Raw genomic sequence first — 19734 nt, forward strand, 5'->3', positions numbered from 1 at the left:
TTCGGATACCAAAATACGATCCTTACTCATGACAAGTAAGGATCGTATTTTGGTATCCGAAACGTGCAGACTATAATGCTATCCTTGAATTTAATTATTCATGATTTTAGAAGAATAAAGATGCAATGCTTTTTATTGGAAGCTGGATTTTTTTTTTTTCACTTTTTTGGACTTTAAAGAGAACATGGGTCGCACATCCACTTAATTTATAAACTGTACATGAGCACTTTGTATACTTTCTGGTCAAAATGCTTAGGTCCACTCACCCTGTGGAGGTGGCCACTTTCAAGTGGGTCTCTACATCAAATGAACGTAGTGCCACATGGAGGACACCGCACCCATAGGTGGCACAACCCAGCAGCCCAACAAAACCCCTGCTGTCAGGCTAAACCCCCTTTGGCACTGGGGCCCAGCAACCCACAGGCACAGCACTGCCCCATGTGAAATGTGACCTACTATAATTACCACTTCACCTTCAGTTTTTTAGCCTCTGTCCATTGCCTTCAACCCTTTCATCTGATTTCCTCATACCTTCTTTATATCTTTTGTACGCCAGCGGCCAAACACAGTTCTTCTTATACATTTTAGTCATAACTTGAGTTTATTTTAGTTCGTCTCAAATGCATTCATGGTTTCTGCTACTGGGACATGGTGACACGTCTCTGTATGAAAAATACATTGGTGAAGAATATTTGCTGTTAAGGTTTTTCTTACTTTATTTTTTTATTCCGTTACAGGTTGATTGTTTCCGAGAGAGGATAACAAATGAGGTAAATCGATATCTATCTTTATGTTGGTTTCTAAACTTTTGTGTGACTTTACGATAGTCCTGGGGTGACCCCAATACATTTGTGAGGGGGGCAGTAAGTCAGTAACTTTTAGGGGGTTACGTCAAGTCTACAGACTTTTTTTTTTTTTTTTTATAGACTGCCATTGGTAAGACTAGGGTTCCTAAGAAAGCCACTTCTAGTTCAGCCTTGTCCAGACCTCTGTGATAAAGTATTTGTAAGGGGACAAGTGACTTTGATAATTGTGTAATGGTTGCTTCACTCTTTAAGGCTGAAGACCTGGTTGCAATTTTTTTCCCAAAAAAGTTACTGGAACTGGATGGATTTCTTAAGGTAAGTCCAGCAGAAAGCAAATGACCATAGTAGTAGCCAAAGTCAGGGAAGCTGTCCAATAAAGAGACCATACTGATCAATTTGGCACCATAAATGGCTCTGAATGCAGTGGCTGAATATTCTGCTACCTCTCAAGGCTCTATTTTTTTTATTTAAAAAATAAAAAATAGTTATGGACCCAAAAAAACACACCACAAGTAAAGAAAGATCCCACTACCACCAAAAAGTAGTTAACATCTAGATGTGGGACACTTCTGCTGATGCTAATCTCTTGGGGACGCTACTGATGAACCACACACACATTCTCTAGATTGACAGCTGTTCTATCAGCCTTTATTTCTACACTGTTTCTGGAGTTTTTGTTTAAAAAAAAAAAAAAGTTTTATTTCGGGAAAAGACATGTACGGTTCATGACAAAATATCTTGGAGGTTACATATATCAATAAAAATACATTTTTACATGAAAACAGGTTGATGACTTTTGTACCATTCACTGGAGAGTAACCCTAAGTTCACACCTGAGCGTTTTACAGCGCGTTCCTACGCGCTGTAAAACGCACAACAAGGAGAAACCAATGCTTCCCTATGGGAATGGTTCTCACCTGGGCGTTTTACAGCGCGTACGATCGCACTGTAAAACGCCCGACGCTCAAACAAGTACTTGAGCTTTTTTGGGGCGTTTTGCCGCGCGTTCCCGTACATAGACTTTCGGGAACGCGCGACAATGGGCGTTCGCTTGTCTCTGTATGCACGCTTGTAAAAGCCCGTACAATCGCGCATACAGAGCGCTCCTTTCAGAACGCTCAGGTGTGAACCCAGGGTTAGTGATCCATACAATATGTTCCCCATTTTTCCCCCTCTTTTTCCAAAAACCTCCCCCCCCCCCCCCCCCCCCCCCCGCATGTGTGCCATGTTTTATCTTCTCGTGCTTGTTTCTTTCAGGAACCTATGCTAAATGTTCAAGACCTTTCCCAAATCCATTGCGAAATTAATTTGCCAGTTCCAGATCCCATTCTTCTGTCCAACAGTCATGATGGAATTGATACTGTAAGTTCCTAGTTAGAAGACTGGACCTACGTCCGTCATTTTTATTATTTTTTTTCTTCTACATGTATATACCTCACGTACAGTGGATATAAAAAGTTTACACACCCCTGTTAAAATGTTAGGTTTCTGTGCATTTAAAAGAATGAGACAAATATAAATCATTTCAGAACTTTTTCCACCTTTTTAATGTGACCTATAAACTGTACCACTCAATTGAAAAACAAACTGAAATCTTTTAGGTGGAGGGAAGAAAATAAAAATAAAAAATGTGGTTGCATAAGTGTGTACACCCTCTTATAACTGGGGATGTAGCTGTGTTCAGAATTAAGCAATCACATTCAAAATCATGTTAAATAGGAGTCAGTATAAACCTGCCATCATTTAAAGTGCCTCTGATTAACCCCAAATAAAGTTCAGCTGCTCTAGTTGGTCTTTCCTGAAATTTTCTTAGTCACATCCCACAGCAAAAGCCATGGTCCACAGAGAGCTTCCAAAGCATCAGAGGGATCTCATTGTTAAAAGGTATCAGTCAGGAGAAGGGTACAAAAGAATTTCCAAGGCATTAGATATACCATGGAACACAGTGAAGACAGTCATCATCAACAGTGACATTACCAAGAACTGGACGTCTCTCCTAAATTGATGAAAAGACAAGAAGAAAACTGGTCTGGGAGGTTACCAAGAGGCCTACAGCAACATTAAAGGAGCTGCAGGAATATCTGGCAAGTACTGGCTGTGTGGTACATGTGACAACAATCTCCCGTATTCTTCATATGTCTGGGCCATGGGGTAGAGTGTCAAGACAAAAGCCTTTTTCTTACGAAGAAAAACATCCAAGCCAGGCTACATTTTGCAAAAACACATCTGAAGTCTCCCAAAAGCATGTGGGAAAAGGTGTTATGGTCTGAAACCAAGGTTGAACATTTTGGCCATAATTCCAAAAGATATGTTTGGTGCAAAAACAACACTGCACATCACCAAAACAACACCATACCCACAGTGAAGCATGGCGGTGGCAGCATCATGCCAAGGGGCTGTTTTTCTTCAGCTGGAACTGGGGCCTTAGTTAAGCTAGAGGGAATTATGAACAGTTCCAAATACCAGTCAATATTGGCACAAAACCTTCAGGCTTCTGCTAGAAAGCTGAACATGAAGAGGAACTTCATCTTTCAGCATGACAACGACCCAAAGCATACATCCGAATCAACAAAGGAATGGCTTCACCAGAAGATGATTAAAGTTTTGGAATGGCCCAGCCAGAGCCCAGACCTGAATCTGATTGAGAATCTGTGGGGTCATCTGAAGAGCGCTGTGCACAGGAGATGCCCTCGCAATCTGACAGATTTGGAGTGTTTTTGCAAAGAAGAGTGGGCAAATCTTGCCAAGTCAAAATGTGCCCTGCTGATACTCATACCAAAAAAGACTGAGTGCTGTAATAAAATCAAAAGGTGCTTCAACAAAGTATTAGTTTAAGGGTGTGCACACTTATGCAACCATATTTTATTTTTATAATTTTTCTTCCCTCTACCTAAAAGATTTGTTTGTTTTTCAGTTGAGTTGTACGTTTTAACAGGGGTGTGTAGACTTTTTATATCCACCGTAGGTAAGAGTCTAACTTCAGCTGCTGCACTTACAAGTTGTTTTTATCTCCTTTTTATTGACACATAGATTATTCACGATAACAGAAGTAAAAGGGCCATATCCACACGGTATACAAGTCATGCATTACCCTAGGGCTGCCCGTACTCTGTGGCCCCAGCAGCGGGATCCGTGTCTACAGCTATTTGTTTCAGCACAGCCTGGAAATTAACAGTGAGCCGCATGCGGATCCTTCTACCAGGGCCACATCATACACGGCCACCCTTATATTAAACGCATAGCAGGTAGAAGGCCAACAAAATCACAGGTGCAGACATTTTGTCATGTATCTTTAGCATACTTCATAGCAAGATTAAATCAGGCAGAACTAGCACATAATCATAAGTGGCAATAACATCATACAGTCTTATCGAAGTACAGTGGACAATATTCCTTAGCAGGACCCGCTAGTACAGAGTGTAAAGTAATGTGGGAGAGACACCCAGGGCAGACGTTCATGATTGTGTAGCCAAAGTATGAGGAAGCCTAGGAGATGACTAGTGTGTTAAGGGTGAATTGTGCCAACCCCAACATAACCTTTCATATTTATGGGATCACTTACCAAGTTTGTACACCAGCGCCTCCAACGGCAGGACTTGGTTCTCCGGCAACTTCCCCATACTTAATGTATGAGCATTGGGTTATTGCCATCTGAGGGCAATACGTTTTAAAACTTCCTGAAGGAGGTTAAGATGAATGATTTGTGTGTGAAAACACACGATAAGGTACCTCTTTGGCGCACAGGGACGACCGCAGTTCCAAGGTTTTTTGGTATAAATGCTATTTATTGTTCATTGGGTCAACTGAACAATAAATGGCATTTATACCAAAAAACCTTGGAACTGTGGTCGTCCCTGTGCGCCAAAGAGGTACCTTATCGTGTGTTTTCACACACATCATTCATCTCGCCCTCAACAATCCCTAGGAGTTTTTGGCAACTCCCTCCAAAGGGACTGTACGGGTACCGGCAGCACGGACCTCCCCCTCCCCCCTTTCCCAACCTTTTGTGTGTCTACCTTCACGGACGTTGCGCTTACACATGCACAACACCCAAAGGTGAGCACATTTCATCCGTTACGCTTATCTGATTATCATTGCTTACCCTATGAGCGCCTCTCCCTTTTTCTCTTTTGCCAAAGGAGGTTAAGAACATGATATCCCAGGTCTGGTGGAAGGCTGACTCTCGGCACCTCTGCTGGATCACCTGTTTGAAGGGGCTGCGGTGCTAGTACATAAGCTGCAATCTCATCAGCGTTTACCCGCCAGCTCTCTGTTGTAGCAGCAGTGCAGGGTAATTACAGCTTCCTCTCCCATTCATTTGAATGAGACAAAGAGTTGTATTGCACAGTAGATAGTGAGCAGGGAAACATTGAAGAGAATGCAGCAGAAGCACTGCACCCCCTACAAACAGCTGATTGACAGGGGTGTCAGGAGTCGGCTTCCTACCGATCTGATATTGATGACATCCTTAGGCCAGGTCATCAGTTTCATGAGACCAGAATACCACTAAAACAACATTACCTTAGTTTATTATTACTGTAGTAATAGAGTAATTTTCTTTTTACTTTTATCAGCCAACTCTTAAGAAGAGAAAACTGGAAGATGGAGAAGACTGTTCAGGTAACTTTTTGGCTTTTCATTGCATTTGCTTGCTTCATGTGCCAGTGTTTCCTAAGGTGGTGATGTACAATACTAATGCTATCTCTTCCTGGAGCTCTCAGATGAGGAGGAAGAGGAGACTTATCACCAGGGGGGTTGGTTCAAATTGTGTTTTCTTCCATCCGTTTAACGTATACGATAAACTGGTGCCATACAGTGCCATCCATTCACTCTAGGGTTCAATTGCAAAAAAATAAAGTATACGGATACAAGAACATGGTGTGCTCAATTTTTTTCTTTTTTTTTCTTTCTTGCATATATGTGTCAAAGGCATAAAACGTCATGTGAACCCACCCTAAGAAAGATTAAAAACTCTACTGTATAGGTTGTGCGCTCAGTATGTAAATGACCTGACACGCGCAGAAATCGGATCTGAACGTTCTTGCACGCATGACTGCTGAGGCCATTGATTGACTTGTCTCATGACCAAGATCAGGTCCCAATCACTTCTGGTCTGGCGTGGACCACTGGGAGCCATGGCTCTGAAAGTGTTTTTTGGATTTTGGAGCACCCAACTGTTCAGATATAGAAACTCAGATTGCAGCGCTCACCTGTATATCGTATCAGAGGCATGGATGTGGCCAGGACAAAGCCAACCTAAACTGTGTGAAATGTAGACGGGCCCAGCTTCTGTTAAAACGATATACTTTGTTCGATACGGTAAAATCCATACAAAACAAGACAGAGATGCAAAATCGACGCGTTTCGGATCGCAAGTTAACAATCCTTACTCATGATATACTTGAGATCTGAAACGTGTCCGTTTTGCATCTGTCTTGTTTTGTATGGATTTTACCACATCGAATAAAGGATATTGTTTTATCAAAAGCTGGACCCTTCTACTTTTTACACACCCAACTGTTCAGTGACCATTTGCCCTGGTGAATTGCTGTTCATGAGAGAACTATGCTACTGGGATCTCTGGAAGATGGCTGTTATGCAGGAAATACATTGCTGCCGATGAAATGGAAGTATAACCTGGTTCACGTTGACCTCTAAGGATGTGCACATTTCTCTCTTCACATCCATATCCCAAATGGGGCATGTTGAACAAGCATCTCTAAAGCCATTCTGTTCATTTTGTAGTTGATCGCGTTTCATTAATTTTTTGTTTGGATTGAGAGCACTATTCACACTTCCATCACGTTTTCATCACCCTGTTCTGTCATAGGAGCAAAAAAACAAGAATAGTGGTGTGCTGGATCTGTCCTATGACAGACACGGTTGACTTTTATGGGGTCCGTCAGGTTCCAGAACATCATTTTGATGGGAGTATAGCGCTGCACTATTACCACTGTCAAATATGATGGAAGTTTGAACACATCTGAAAGCTCCATGCTCTCTGGCATGGGGGTGATGGCTATTGTTGTGATGCACGAACTCCCTTAAAAACTCAGTTATGGACGTAAAGTTGCTAAATGGCAAATCACGTTTTTATGTTGTCTTTTCCTTCTGTAGGGACTAAAATTTTTGCCATGCCTAATGGAATGCTGAAGAGTAACGCCCCCCTTGTTGAGATCATTGAAAGAGTAAAACCTGAGATAAGGCTACTCATAGAGAAATGTAACACGGTGAGTGTTTTCTGTATCTGCCTGGGCCTTACCTGTCTTTTATTAGGTTCTGGAGGGGCAGCTCGAGGCTTCACTGGGCAATTCTTTATGCCTTTTCTTTTTATTTAAGGTAAAAATGTGGGTTCAACTCTTAATTCCAAGGATAGAAGATGGAAACAATTTTGGCGTTTCAATCCAGGTAAGCCACATTGTATTATATAGATGATGTAATGCACGTGTGTCCAACGCTTCCTACCCTGAGAGCCACATCCGGCCCTGAGAGATGGTCATGTACCACTTTGAACATGACCATTGTGCACATCTCCTTTTCCAATTAATAGGACCTCTGCACCATACTTGCTGGTAGTGTCTCTAATGTCACACCTAGCTTTTATCTACGCTTGTGCAGCTTGTGGATTTAAGTGAAACTAGTTTCAGTAGAAAGTGGTGAGGGATAAAGTGCATCCCATGTCTCTCTATCAGTGGCCAAGAACATAAATGACACCTACCTTGGACCCCCACCTATATTAAGGGAGTTTCTCGCTCGTATCATTGGGGGACACAGAAGATCATGGGTATAGCTGCTGCCACTTGGAGGCGACACAAAGTAAAAAAAAAAAAGTGTTTGCTCCTCCTTTCAGCTATACCCCTCCTGCAGACACTGAGCTAATCAGTTTTAGCTTAGTGTCCATGGGAGGCAGACCTCCATGCTTTTCTTTTTTTTCTTTTCTTTTCTTTAGCTGGACTGCTGGCAGTCTCCCGCTGCTTGTTCCTGGTCTCCAGAAGGCAAGGAGGACCAGAGGTTCCTAAAGCCTCTGTATCCCGCCAGCTTTTGGATCGCCAGGTCCGGCCTCTGCTAAATCCCCCGTTACCGGTGTAGCTACACTCACCAAGGAGTAACACACCGAAGCTGGTGACCCGGCTGGAGCCGAGGTTTTCCCATGTGCATATCCCCCACGGAGGCCTGCTTACCTTTATTTTACCCTAAGGCCTCAGTTTCAGCAGGCGTCCCTCGCCCGGTGGGGGGAGGGGATACTTCATGTCAGGCCACCTTCTGCCTATTCCCAGCGTTCCGGTCCATGTCTTCCGCCGGGGCCGCTTGTAATTCTCTGCTGCCTACTGCCCATCTGGCTCCCTGTGGCAGTTCCGTAGCTCCTTGCCGGGGTAGGTCGCAGGTTTGCTCTCCCGCTACCTCCCTGCATTGTCGCCCCGCCTGTACTCAAGGCCCCGGCTATGCGGCCTACATAGGCAGCATCTTCAAAACAGTTTCGGGGGGCGCGAACTCTTCCAACAGAGTGTGGAATTTTCACGCTATTTCTTCCTCCCACCAGCGACCAATAAGCTCGCTCCTGGGCTTAACCCTTTCCTTGCCTTCAGTACTACTGCGCTGGGCAAAATGCTTCCTGGACTCGAGACAACTGGGGGTTTAGATTTGAGCTGTATGTAATTAAAAACTATATATATTGTTAATCCTTGGAGCTATCTGGTCCTGTTCTGGACCTAGTTCCCACCGCCATTCCATAGTCTGAGTTCTTACCACTACAGCTGGATGCTCGCACTACCGCTGGATACATACGTCCAGTAGTGCTACTTTCCTTCCATAAGCGGCAGTCATGCACTACCCCTGAATACCGCATTCCCTGTAGTTCCATAAATAAAGTCGTTTCACTACTACTGGATTCTGTAGGTCTTGTCACATTCCCTTCCTTCCTTAGGTGGAATATGTGTGCTTACCACTGGATACTGTACAGCCTGTAGCTTTACCCTTCTTCCTTAGGCGGAGTAATTTTACTTGCACTGGATACTGTACAGCCTGTAGCATTACCCTCCTTCCATTGACGCAGTAGTTGCACAACCAGTAGTGCTTACACTACCAGTGGACCCGGTACATCTTGTCGGGTTCCCCTCTTTCCATCAGCGGAGTGATTCCCCATCTCTGGAAGCTGTTCATCCTATCGCATTTTCTGTCTTTCTTAGGTACTCCTATTCCATGGCTACTTCTGTGTGACTCCGTCCCAGGAGGAGTATTTGTGTTCATCGTTTTTTCCGCATCCCCTTTATCGGCCCTGGTGTTTTGTGCGGTATCTGCGCACTATTCTTCCTTCTAGGGGTGCAACCTTCTCACTAGTTGTAGCTGTGATTGTGCCTACATTTCTTTCTTCCACAGGTGCCACTGTGCTCATGTTCTTCCATCTTTAGGTGCGATAGATCCTCCAGGCCTTATGTATGGTGTTCCTGAGGCGCTGGCTGACAGGTACTTATTCCCTATAGTGCTGTCATCTGCCCATACCATGACATGCTGCAGCTGGTGGGTTTGCTAACTTCTCGTGGGTATTAGTACGGTTTTCTGTGCATGGTATAACCTGCCGATTTTCTATGGCGCTGGCTTCGCGCCTTCTTCCCTTCACATGTTGTGCATTGCCTCTACCATCCTCTATGCTGTCAGCATCAGCGTTGCCTCCTTGTGGTTTTGGGTATGCACTTATTCAGTTTGCATATGTGAATTGTTTCCATGGCTCCCCTCCCCGGGTAGAGCGGTCGTGCTGTCATTGTCACCTCCAAATGCTGGTTTCCTACTGAGCCACATCATCCTCTTCAACTTCTCCCCTTCCACAGGGCGAGTAGTTGCACTTTCTCCAGATACTGTTTCTGCCTGCTCGGCCAGTTTCAGTTGCCATTGAGTTCTTGTATGCCCCCTTTCTGCTGTAGAGTGCCTGCAGGGGTGGCATTGGTTCTGTTGCCAGTGTTTGTTTTTTTATTTTTTTTCTGGGACTTGTGGCGTTTGGTGTCCACACTACCTTCCTGGCGCAGTATTTATGCCATCTCTGGTTCCTTTCGGCCCGTTTTGTGCATTCCTCGGATAACCCCATTCTTTTCGTCACATCTGCGCTTCCCTTGATACCCAGACGCCATTTTTAGTTTGTCGTCTTCCAATCAGTTTCCATTTTTTCTTCTCGCACAACATTGTGGGGTTCTGACCCATGGATATCACCTCCCCAGAAGTCTTCTGAATCCAGTCTAGGTCTCTCTCCTGTATCTTCCGCAGTCTCCTAAGCTGTGACCTATATTCATCACTAGACAGACTAAGGGACCCCCTCTGCCGCACACTTATTTACACTGTGGTGGAGGAGGGTGCACCCTGAGTACCTTTACTTAGTTTAGACACACACACACACACATTCTTTCTTGTGTTGGTCTTTCACATAAAATCCCAATAAAATATATTTGTTTCTGGGTATAACGTAAAAAAAAATTTGGAAAAGTTCAAGGGGTATGAATACTTTTTAAGGCGTTGTATATAATGTGGTGCTCTCTAATATTCTTTAATACTGTCAGGGGTCAGCAACCTTTTACACACCGAGTGCCATTTTTGAAACCACCAGACAATCGGGTGTTAGTGAACAACAGCGCTCCATAGTGTTAGTTAGATTTTCATTTTTATACTTTTTATACAGTACAAGTACATAGTTGTACTGCTAATAGTAAGTTAAACTCACTAATTAATTAAAGGTGTTTACCTTGCCATTAGCAGCACAGCTATAAGTGAAAAAATTGATATATAGGACCGGAATAAAATCAATGCTATTTGTGGCTGATACAGCTGTGCACTTGTATGAGTCTGCATGCCAGGGGAGACTTCCTCCCGTCACCCTAAGCTCAGTATAACGCGAGCTACAGCTATGTGCATGTGTTAGCTCACCTCCCGATCTACTGAGCCGACCTGTGACAGTCTCATTGTCACAGGTCGGCTAGAACTATGAGGTGAGTGAAAAGCACTCACCTCATAGTTCTCCTTTAAGGCAGTGAGAAATTCTATTCCACATTACAAAAAGACCTCAGATCAGCCCTAAACACTGCACCTTCATAAAACACAGGGTTTTTACTTACCTGATGGAGAGCTGAGACAAAAGACCGGAGGCGTATGGGCTGTAGGCGTTCAAGCTGTAGACTTCTGACTGTAGGTTACTGGCAGGTATTTTCTTCTGGTAGACTGGAAGAAATACAAAATAATTATTACTTACAGAAAATAATTTCTAACAGGCCTACAGCATCACCAAAAGACCTCACGTCGGCCTCAAACCTTTTACCAGACCTCAGACCAGCAGCAATACATAGGAGACCTCAGACCAGCAGCAATGCACAGCAGACCTCAGATTAGCAGCAATGAGTGGCAGACCAACACCAATCCACATACTTCAGGCTGCAACAGCCCCAATTTTGAAATGAAAAAGAAAACAAGTATTCTAGCAGAAGTCTCCCCTGGCATGCAGACTCATACAAGTGCACAGCTGTATCAGCCACAAATAGCATTGATTTTATTCCTGTCCTATATATTAGGACAGGAATAAAATCAAAGCTATTTGTGGATCAAGATACTGCAGTGCATTTGTGGGGATCTGCGTGTGTGCAGGTTTGAGGACCAACATTGGCTGTATACAGAGAGCATGGGCCACATACAGTATTCCTGAGCAGTATACGGAGAGCATGGGCCACATTAAGTAATCCTGAGCATACAGAAAGCATGGGGCACATAAAGTAATCCAGAGCAGTATATGGGGAGCATGGGCCACATTAAGTAATCCTGAGCATACAGAAAGCATGGGTCACATTAGGTAATCCTGGGCAGCATACAGACAGCATGGGGCACATTGGGTAATCCTGGGCAGCATACAGACAGCATGGGGCACATTGGGTACTCCTGGGCAGCATACAGACAGCATGGGGCACATTGGGTAATCCTGGGCAGCATACACACAGCATGGGGCACATAAAGTAAAACTTGGCAACATACATACAGCATGGAACACATAAAGTAAAATTGGGCAGCATACAGACAGCAGGCAGAAAGCATGGGGCACATGCGCTCTGGCTCCTGATAAAACTGGGCAGGGAACAATTTCTGCTGCTGTACGAGGGAACCGCCAGGCACTGCAGGCGGGAGATCGGGCAGACCGCTGAGAGCCTCCTCAGCGTGCCTTTGCAAGCCAATGAAATGCAGCAATGTCAGAGGTGGGTGGGCGAATCACGTACCGTATTTTTCGCTCTATAAGACGCACCTAGGTTTTTGGGGAGGAAAATAAGAAGAAAATTTTTTTTTAACCAAAAGGTGTGCTGTGTGTTTGGTGGGTTTGGAACTAATGGTGGTCTGTGGATGGCTGACACTGTTATGGGGGGGATCTGTGGATGACTGACACTGTTATGGGGGGATCTGTGGATGACGGGCACTGTTACGGGGGGGGAGATCTGCGGATGGCACTGTTATGGGCTGGGGGGATCTGTGGGTGGCACGGTTATATATGTGCCATCCACAGACCCCCCCCCCCCCCAGCCCATAACAGTGCCATCCACAGACTCCCCCCCCCCCCCCCCCCCCCCAGCCCATAACAGTGCCATCCACAGACCCCCCCCCCCCAGCCCATAACAGTGCCATCCACAGACCCCCCCCCCCAGCCCATAACAGTGCCATCCACAGACCCCCCCCCCCAGCCCATAACAGTGCCATCTACAGACCCCCCCCCCCCCCAGCCCATAACAGTGACATCCACAGACCGCGCCCCCCCCCCCCCCCCCAACCCATAACTGTGCCATCCACAGATCGCCCCCGCCTCCCCCCCCGCCGCCAGTATACAAATATAAGATGTTATATTCATTTATTGGTTATTAAACATGCCCCCTCAGTCCTATTACTACCTTACATCCTAATCGCTTCTGTAGAATTCAGGCAGCCCAAGCCGGGCGGCCGGCGCGTCTCTCACTGACGTCACTTGCCTGCGCCGCCTGCTTCATTCAGGCACATGACAAGAGTTACGCTGCCGCCCGCCTGGCCTGCCTGAATTCTACAGATGCGATTAGGATGTAAGGTAGTAATAGGACTGAGGGGCCATGTTTAATAACCAATAAATGAATATGACATCTTATATTAGTATACCGGAGGGGCGAGGCTATACTACACTGACTGCACCGCCCCGCCGCTATTGCCAGCCCCCCAGATCCTCCTCCCAGTCCCTCCCCGAGTCCCAGCTCGCTCCTACATCGCAGCTTGCGATGTAAAACGGCAAGCATTCGCCCCATAAGACGCAGGGGCATTTCTCCCCCATTTTGGGGGAAGAAAAAGTGCGTCTTATGGGGCGAAATTGACAGCCGCTCACACGTGCCAGCAGAGACAGACTCGCGTGCCATGCCGGGCATGCGTGCCGGGGGTTGCCGACCCCTGCTCTATGTATTCAGAATATGTATTTTAGTAGTCATGCATAACGTGTGTTTTTTTTTTTTTTTTTTTTTTTTTTTTTTTTATATATAATAGTCTTCCATTTTTTTCCCTTACATTTAGGAAGAGACTGTGGCAGAGTTGCGGACAGTAGAGAGTGAAGCGGCTTCTTACCTAGATCAGATTTCCAGGTAGAGTTTACAACTAGAGAACACATTACTGAGCACAGACATGGGTATAACTGATTGGAATTCTATGTAAGGGCTCTTTCACACTTGCGTTCTTTTCTTCCCGCATAGAGTTCCGTCGTCGGGGCTCTATGCCGGAAGAATCCTGATCAGTTTTATCCTTAAGCATTCTGAATGGAGTGAAATCCGTTCAGGATGCATCAGGATGTCTTCAGTTCCGGACCGGAACGTTTTTTTGCCGGAGAAAATACCGCAGCATGCTGCGCTTTTTGCTCCGGCCAAAAATCCTGAACACTTGCCGCAAGGCTGGATCCAGAATTAATGCCCATTGAAAGGCATTAATCCGGATCCGGCCTTAAGCTAAACGTCGTTTCGGCGCATTGCCGGATCCGACGTTTAGCTTTTTCTGAATGGTTACCATGGCTGCAAGGACGCTAAAGTCCTGGCAGCCATGGTAAAGTGTAGTGGGGAGCAGTATACTTACAGTCCGTGCGGCTCCCGGGGCGCTCCAGAATGACGTCAGAGCGCCCCATGCGCATGGATGACGTGATCCATGTGATCACGTCACCCATGTGCGTGGGGTGCCCGACGTCACTCTGGAGCACCCGGGGAGCCGCACGGACGGCAAGTATACTGCTCCCCACTACACTTTACCATGGCTACCAGGACTTTAGCGTCCTTGCAGCCATGGTAACCAAAGTCCTGGCAGCCATGGTAAAGTGTAGTGGGGAGCAGTATACTTACCGTCCGTGCGGCTCCCCGGGTGCTCAAGAGTGACGTCGGGGCGCCCCTCTCGCATGGGTGACGTGTCACATGGATCACGTCATCCATGCGCATGGGGCGCTCTGACGTCATTCTGGAGCGCCCCGGGAGCCGCACGGACTGTAAGTATACTGCTCCCCACTACTACTAAGGCAACCAGGACTTTAATAGCGTCCTGGCTGCCATAGTAACACTGAACGCATTTTGAAGACGGATCCGTCTTCAAATGCTTTCAGTTCACTTGCGTTTTTCCGGATCCGGCGGGCACCTCCGGCAAATGGAGTGCACGACGGATCCGGACAACGCAAGTGTGAAAGAGCTCTAAGGGGCTGTCAACACTCCTTTGTATATTCAAGCAAGCTTGGCGATCCACTAATTGCTATAGGTCTAAGCCCCCAGCAATAAGTTATCACCAGAGGAGTAACTTCAAGAGTTGAGACCTAAGCTGTGGACCCCCTTCTGAGACATCCATTTGCCTATGTTGGGCACATAAACAAGATTTGACCTTTAACCACCCCAACAGTCACATTAAAATTGGAAAACCTTCCTGAAAATTTCTCCAGCCCCCCCCCCCCCCCCCTCCAATTTAGATATATTAGACATTCAATTTTGTGGGACAAATAGTATTTTTATTTTTAACCATTTTGGATAACATATATTGTATTTAAATAACATTTTATTTTTACAGGTGAAGTTAAATAACAGCCATTCTAACATTATTCTGTGGGATTTATGGCATTCACTGTGTGATTTAATTATGGCCGGGTTGACATCACTGTTTAGCTTTCCATTCTTCTGATCCATTAGAAGAACAGGAAAAAAAACTGATCCTTTTAGGCTGGGTTCACATCTGCATTGTGAACTCCGGTAGTCTGTTCCGGCCGAGGAACAGTTTGCCAGAATTCGCTGTATCCGGCGTACATATGCCGTCTGTCATCTGGACAAAAGATGCTACACACAGCAATTTTTGTCCAGCCGAATCCTGAAAGATCCCATTACAGTGAATGGGGATCCAGCAGTGCATGGTGGTATCCGCTTGTGCTGGATCCGGTGAACTCCAGCAGTCTGTTCCTCCACCGGAACAGACTTACTGGCGTTAAAACTGCAGATGTGAACCCAGCCTTATTTTGGGATTCAGTTTGCATCAGTTTGTCACTTCTGTCAGAGATCAGTTATTTTTGAACCGAGAAAAAGTCCTGCATTCATGGGGGGTGCTGATTGAAGCTTCCTAATATTGGGCTCTATAGAAGATAAGATATGGGCCTGGTCTTGTTTGAAACGAGCTTTAAAACAAGTCCAGAAATACAGCATTATCTCATTTACATTGGGCGCTATAGCCTTTAGAAATCTGTTTGAGAGTGAAAGGATCTGAATCCTGCTTTTGTTTTCAGCTGCCATCACTTCTGTCCCATTATTGCTATCTTCAACAGCAGGGATCAGCAACCTCCGGCACTCCAGCTGTTGTGAAACTACAGCTCCCAGCAGACTCCATTCACTTATATGGGAGTTTTGAGAACAGCCAAGTAAGTGTGCATGCTGGGAGTCGTAGTTTCACCACAGCTGGAGTGCCAGAGGTTGCTTATCCTTGTTTTACAGTCCAGGCTTAGAGCAGCATCCCCCCAACCCCCCCCCCCCCCCCCCCCCCCATCCCCCGCACCCTGCTGCCCGAGCACTGCCCTGGCTGAACTGTAAAGTCCTTTTCCCAAAGCCTATGTAGAGCTCAGGCAAAACTGTAAAGGGTTTTTCCTGGCACTTAGATCTTGATGGCCTATCCTCAGGATAGGGTGTCCAACATCAGATCAGTGGGTGTCCAACATCTGACGCCCCTATGATCCGCTGTTTTAAGGCAGCCACCAGTGACAGACTATACAGTGGATGGAGCTGGAAGTAGGTCGTGTTCACTGCGCCTGAAACTACACGGTAGACAGAGCCTTTTGTCTACTGTACAGTTTCTGGCACCAGTGGCTGGTTGCTTTTGATCTGATATTGGTGACCTATCCTGAGGATAGGCCATCAATATATATGTCCCGGGAAACCCCTTTAAGTTTACCAATATGGCAAGAAGTGTGCATTGAGGTCTTCTCTGTAGTTGTCTTTCTGAAAGCCTCCTCTACAGCACTAGTGGTCAGCTATGGATTAGTCAAAATAGTTTGCATCTGTTGCTGACTTTGCTGTTGTGAAAATAAGAATTTATCTTTTTTACATTTTGTCCGTTTTTTTTTTTGTTTTTGTTTTGTTTCCCCATCCCCCATGTGTTCATGTTTTTAGATATTACATTACCCGGGCAAAACTTGTTTCTAAAATAGCAAAGTATCCTCATGTGGTAAGTAGTAGCCTCTTGTGACGCACTATTGACTTCCATGTAGTCTGCTTCCGGCCCTGAGAATGGCACATGGTTCTGAATTGTCTTTTTGTGCTCTGCAGGAAGATTATCGACGTACGGTGACAGAAATAGACGAAAAGGAATATATTAGTTTACGACTAATTATATCAGAACTGAGGAACCAATATGTAAGCAATTCCTACATCTTTATGAATTATGTTTGCCTGTGCCCGTTTTAGTTGTCAAGGTAAATTAACTCCTTCCCTCATTTGGACATGGCAGATGTCCATTTTAGCGGTGCCTTACCGGAGACTGATGTACAATTACGTTGGTTCGGTGGTGCAGACACAAGACCTGTGCCCTCGTCATCTACATATGGCTACTTCAACAAGTTATGGCTCTTGGAATGTGCTACAAAAAAAAAAATACACATTTTTATATGTTCTACAAAAGCAGTGAAACCTCAAAAACCCAACATACTTTGTATTGCCATAATCCTACTGACCAAAGTAATGGCTCTTGGGTGGAGGCTATGAAAAGGCGAACCCTCCCAATGCCATAATGTCCAAAACTAGCTGCAAGGGGTGCATTTTTCAGGGACTCTTGTTCACAGACTGTCGCTTTCCTTGCAGAAATCAGTTGAGAGGTGGCATTTCTTATGCTTACATAGTTGATGGGGTTGAGTAACACGAGTCCATTAAGTGCGGCCTATAAGGGCTCATGCACTCGACCGTTGTTTTGCGGATCCGCAAAACACTGATACCAGCCGTGTGCATTCCGCATTTTGCGGAACGGAAAGAATAGAACAGTCTTATCCTTGTCCGAACGGACATGCACACAGAGTAATTAACCTTTTTTTTGGGGGTCCCATTAAAGTGGTTCCACATACGGGTTGCAAAAAAAAGACAATAAATGTGTTTATATGCTTGAACCCTAATACTAGTGTGGCCGTCCAGCGGAACAAACACTCCTGTAACCTGTTGAGATGACATTAATGTGCTAAAATAAAAATATCCCCCCCCTTAAGTTTTCCTTGCAGCCAACATCTGCTGAACGGAGATTAGTTCATCCGGCAGTTGACCCAGAGGATGGCACATGGCTTTAAATTGTCGTCATGTTTGTAACTAATTGTCTTCTGTGCCTGCAGTTGGAGCTGTATCTGATGTAGCTTTCCGAATGTGTTTTTTAATCCTACGTGTCTTTTAGGTGACATTGCACGACATGATCCTCAAAAACATTGAGAAAATCAAGAGGCCCAGAAACAGCAATGCTGAAACTCTCTACTAACCAGCGCGTCCTCATAATCCCCTCTCAAATTTTTAGTTCTATATTATTATTTTTTTTCTTCTTTGAACATAAAAGGAGTAAAGACCATCATTGCCTTGTTTGAACTTCTGACATCCGTACCACCAAGAAGGGAAAGAGACTGGCCTGGAAATCAGTGTGCAGGTTTTTAATCGTATTAAACTGCTCCCCCCTCCCCCCACCTTTCCGCCCCTCCTTCCTCCCTTCTTTTTCTGGAATTGACTGCTAAATAATTGTGAAGAAAGCCCTGCTCAATGATGAGGAGCCTTGAAGCCTTATCACATGTCGAGTGCTGTAGCCCGAATTCTGGGGCTTTCTCCTCTGGCACTTCGTTTCCGTGCATCGTGACAGTCCTTGAAACGTTGTGGAGTGTCACGCCGCTGCTACTGCAGAACACCTTTGCTAATTTCTACCTAATATACTGGAATCCTCAATAGAGAAATGACTCATTGTACTTGCCTCTTCCAATTTTTAAGTGTAGTACTGACACCTCTGTACCAGGGGCAGTTTTTTTTTTTGTGTGGATGCTGGCATGGGTGCCCATCTAAAAAGTGTATCCACAGGATAACCAGAGTATATTTAAAGGGCATCTGTCAGCAGATTTGTACCTATGATACTGGCAGACCTGTTACATGTGCGCTTGTCAGCTGAAGGCATCTGTGTTGGTCCCATGTTCATATGTGCCCGCATGGCTGAGAACAATGATGTTTTAATATATGCAAATGAGCCTCTTGGAGCAATGGGGGTGTTACCATTACACCTGAATGCTCTGCTCGTTCTTCTACTGCCACACCCTCTGCTCTTTGACAAGGCCAGGCAGTGAAAACCTCATCACAGCCTGGACCTGTCAATCAAAGTGCAGAGGGTGCGGCAGTTGCACCACCTCTAGGAGTAATGGTAACGCCCCCATTGCTCTTAGAGGCTCATTTTAAATGCGGGCACATAGGAACATTGCACCAACACAGAAGCCGTCAGCTGCCGAGCGCACAAGTAACAGGTCAGCCCGTGTCATAGCTACAAATCTGCTGACAGATGTTCTTTTAAATGTACTCTGGTTATCCTGTGGATCCACTTTCAGGTGGGCGCAACTAGCCCCATTTCGGTATCCATTCACAAGGTGGTGACTGAGCCATGAGATAGAAATGTCACAGCTGCCCCGTGAATGGATGTGTTGGGCTCCAGCGACATGACTGCCTCCACAATCTGATGCGCAGCGCGTTTATAGGTCAGGGCTTTATTCCTCTTCTCTGTTCATTCATTTTAACCAAATTGTTGAAGTTTCTTCCACTTTTTTGACCTAATAGGATGTTTTGTAAAAATGGGAAGGATGCTGGAGTGTCTAAGATTTTCTCATGCCCATTTTAATTAACTCTTAAACTAGTTTATTACATAACCCCATCAGAACATTTCAAGTATTGACCTGTGAAGTGTTACCTTTTTTCAGTGTATAATCAGGAACTTTAAAGGTTTACACAGCGCTGTAATGTTTTCTACCACAGTATTGTATGTAGTGGTTGGTCGGCCATTATTCTGCCCCTTCCTCTATGCTGTCTGTAGTATGATCCTGTTTCTTCTACCTACATTTTCAGTGCGTACTTACTGAGATTGTGGAGCAGCATGCCCATGGTCCGCCATGACCCCTCCCTGAAAACTGTATAGTCGGCCTTTAATTTAGTAGCGAAGGGTGTGGGAGTGAAATTCTGTAAGCTGTTCATTAATAAAACCCAAATGAAAACTTTAAATAAAGGGAATCTGTCACCACATGCCTCTCATTTAAACTGGCTGACGTGGGCGATGTGCCAGCTGAATCAAATGCTGTTGGTCCCATATACACATTAGGCAATTGTGCAAGGCTTTAGGCTCGACTCACTTGCTTTTAGTCCACCTCTTTAGGGCCAGGCAGTAAACATGTATTCATTCCAGCGCATTCGAC

General features: G+C 45.3%; 1 protein-coding gene across 1 annotated transcript in view; it reads left to right on the top strand.

Moving 5' to 3' along the window:
• The window catches only part of PSME3 (proteasome activator subunit 3), a 36857-nt gene extending 18884 nt beyond the window's left edge, over positions 1-17973 (top strand). The window contains exons 2-11 of the mRNA XM_040435411.1: positions 738-770; positions 1059-1121; positions 2064-2168; positions 5381-5426; positions 6924-7036; positions 7146-7214; positions 13347-13414; positions 16442-16496; positions 16598-16684; positions 17703-17973. Of these exons, the coding sequence (XP_040291345.1) occupies positions 738-770; positions 1059-1121; positions 2064-2168; positions 5381-5426; positions 6924-7036; positions 7146-7214; positions 13347-13414; positions 16442-16496; positions 16598-16684; positions 17703-17783 (720 nt within the window). The 3' untranslated portion in view covers positions 17784-17973. The remainder of the gene's footprint in view (positions 1-737; positions 771-1058; positions 1122-2063; positions 2169-5380; positions 5427-6923; positions 7037-7145; positions 7215-13346; positions 13415-16441; positions 16497-16597; positions 16685-17702) is intronic.
• The last annotated feature ends 1761 nt before the right edge of the window (positions 17974-19734 follow it).

Source organism: Bufo bufo, chromosome 6 (assembly GCF_905171765.1).
Source record: "Bufo bufo chromosome 6, aBufBuf1.1, whole genome shotgun sequence".
In the NCBI taxonomy this organism is placed as follows: Eukaryota; Metazoa; Chordata; class Amphibia; order Anura; family Bufonidae; genus Bufo; species Bufo bufo.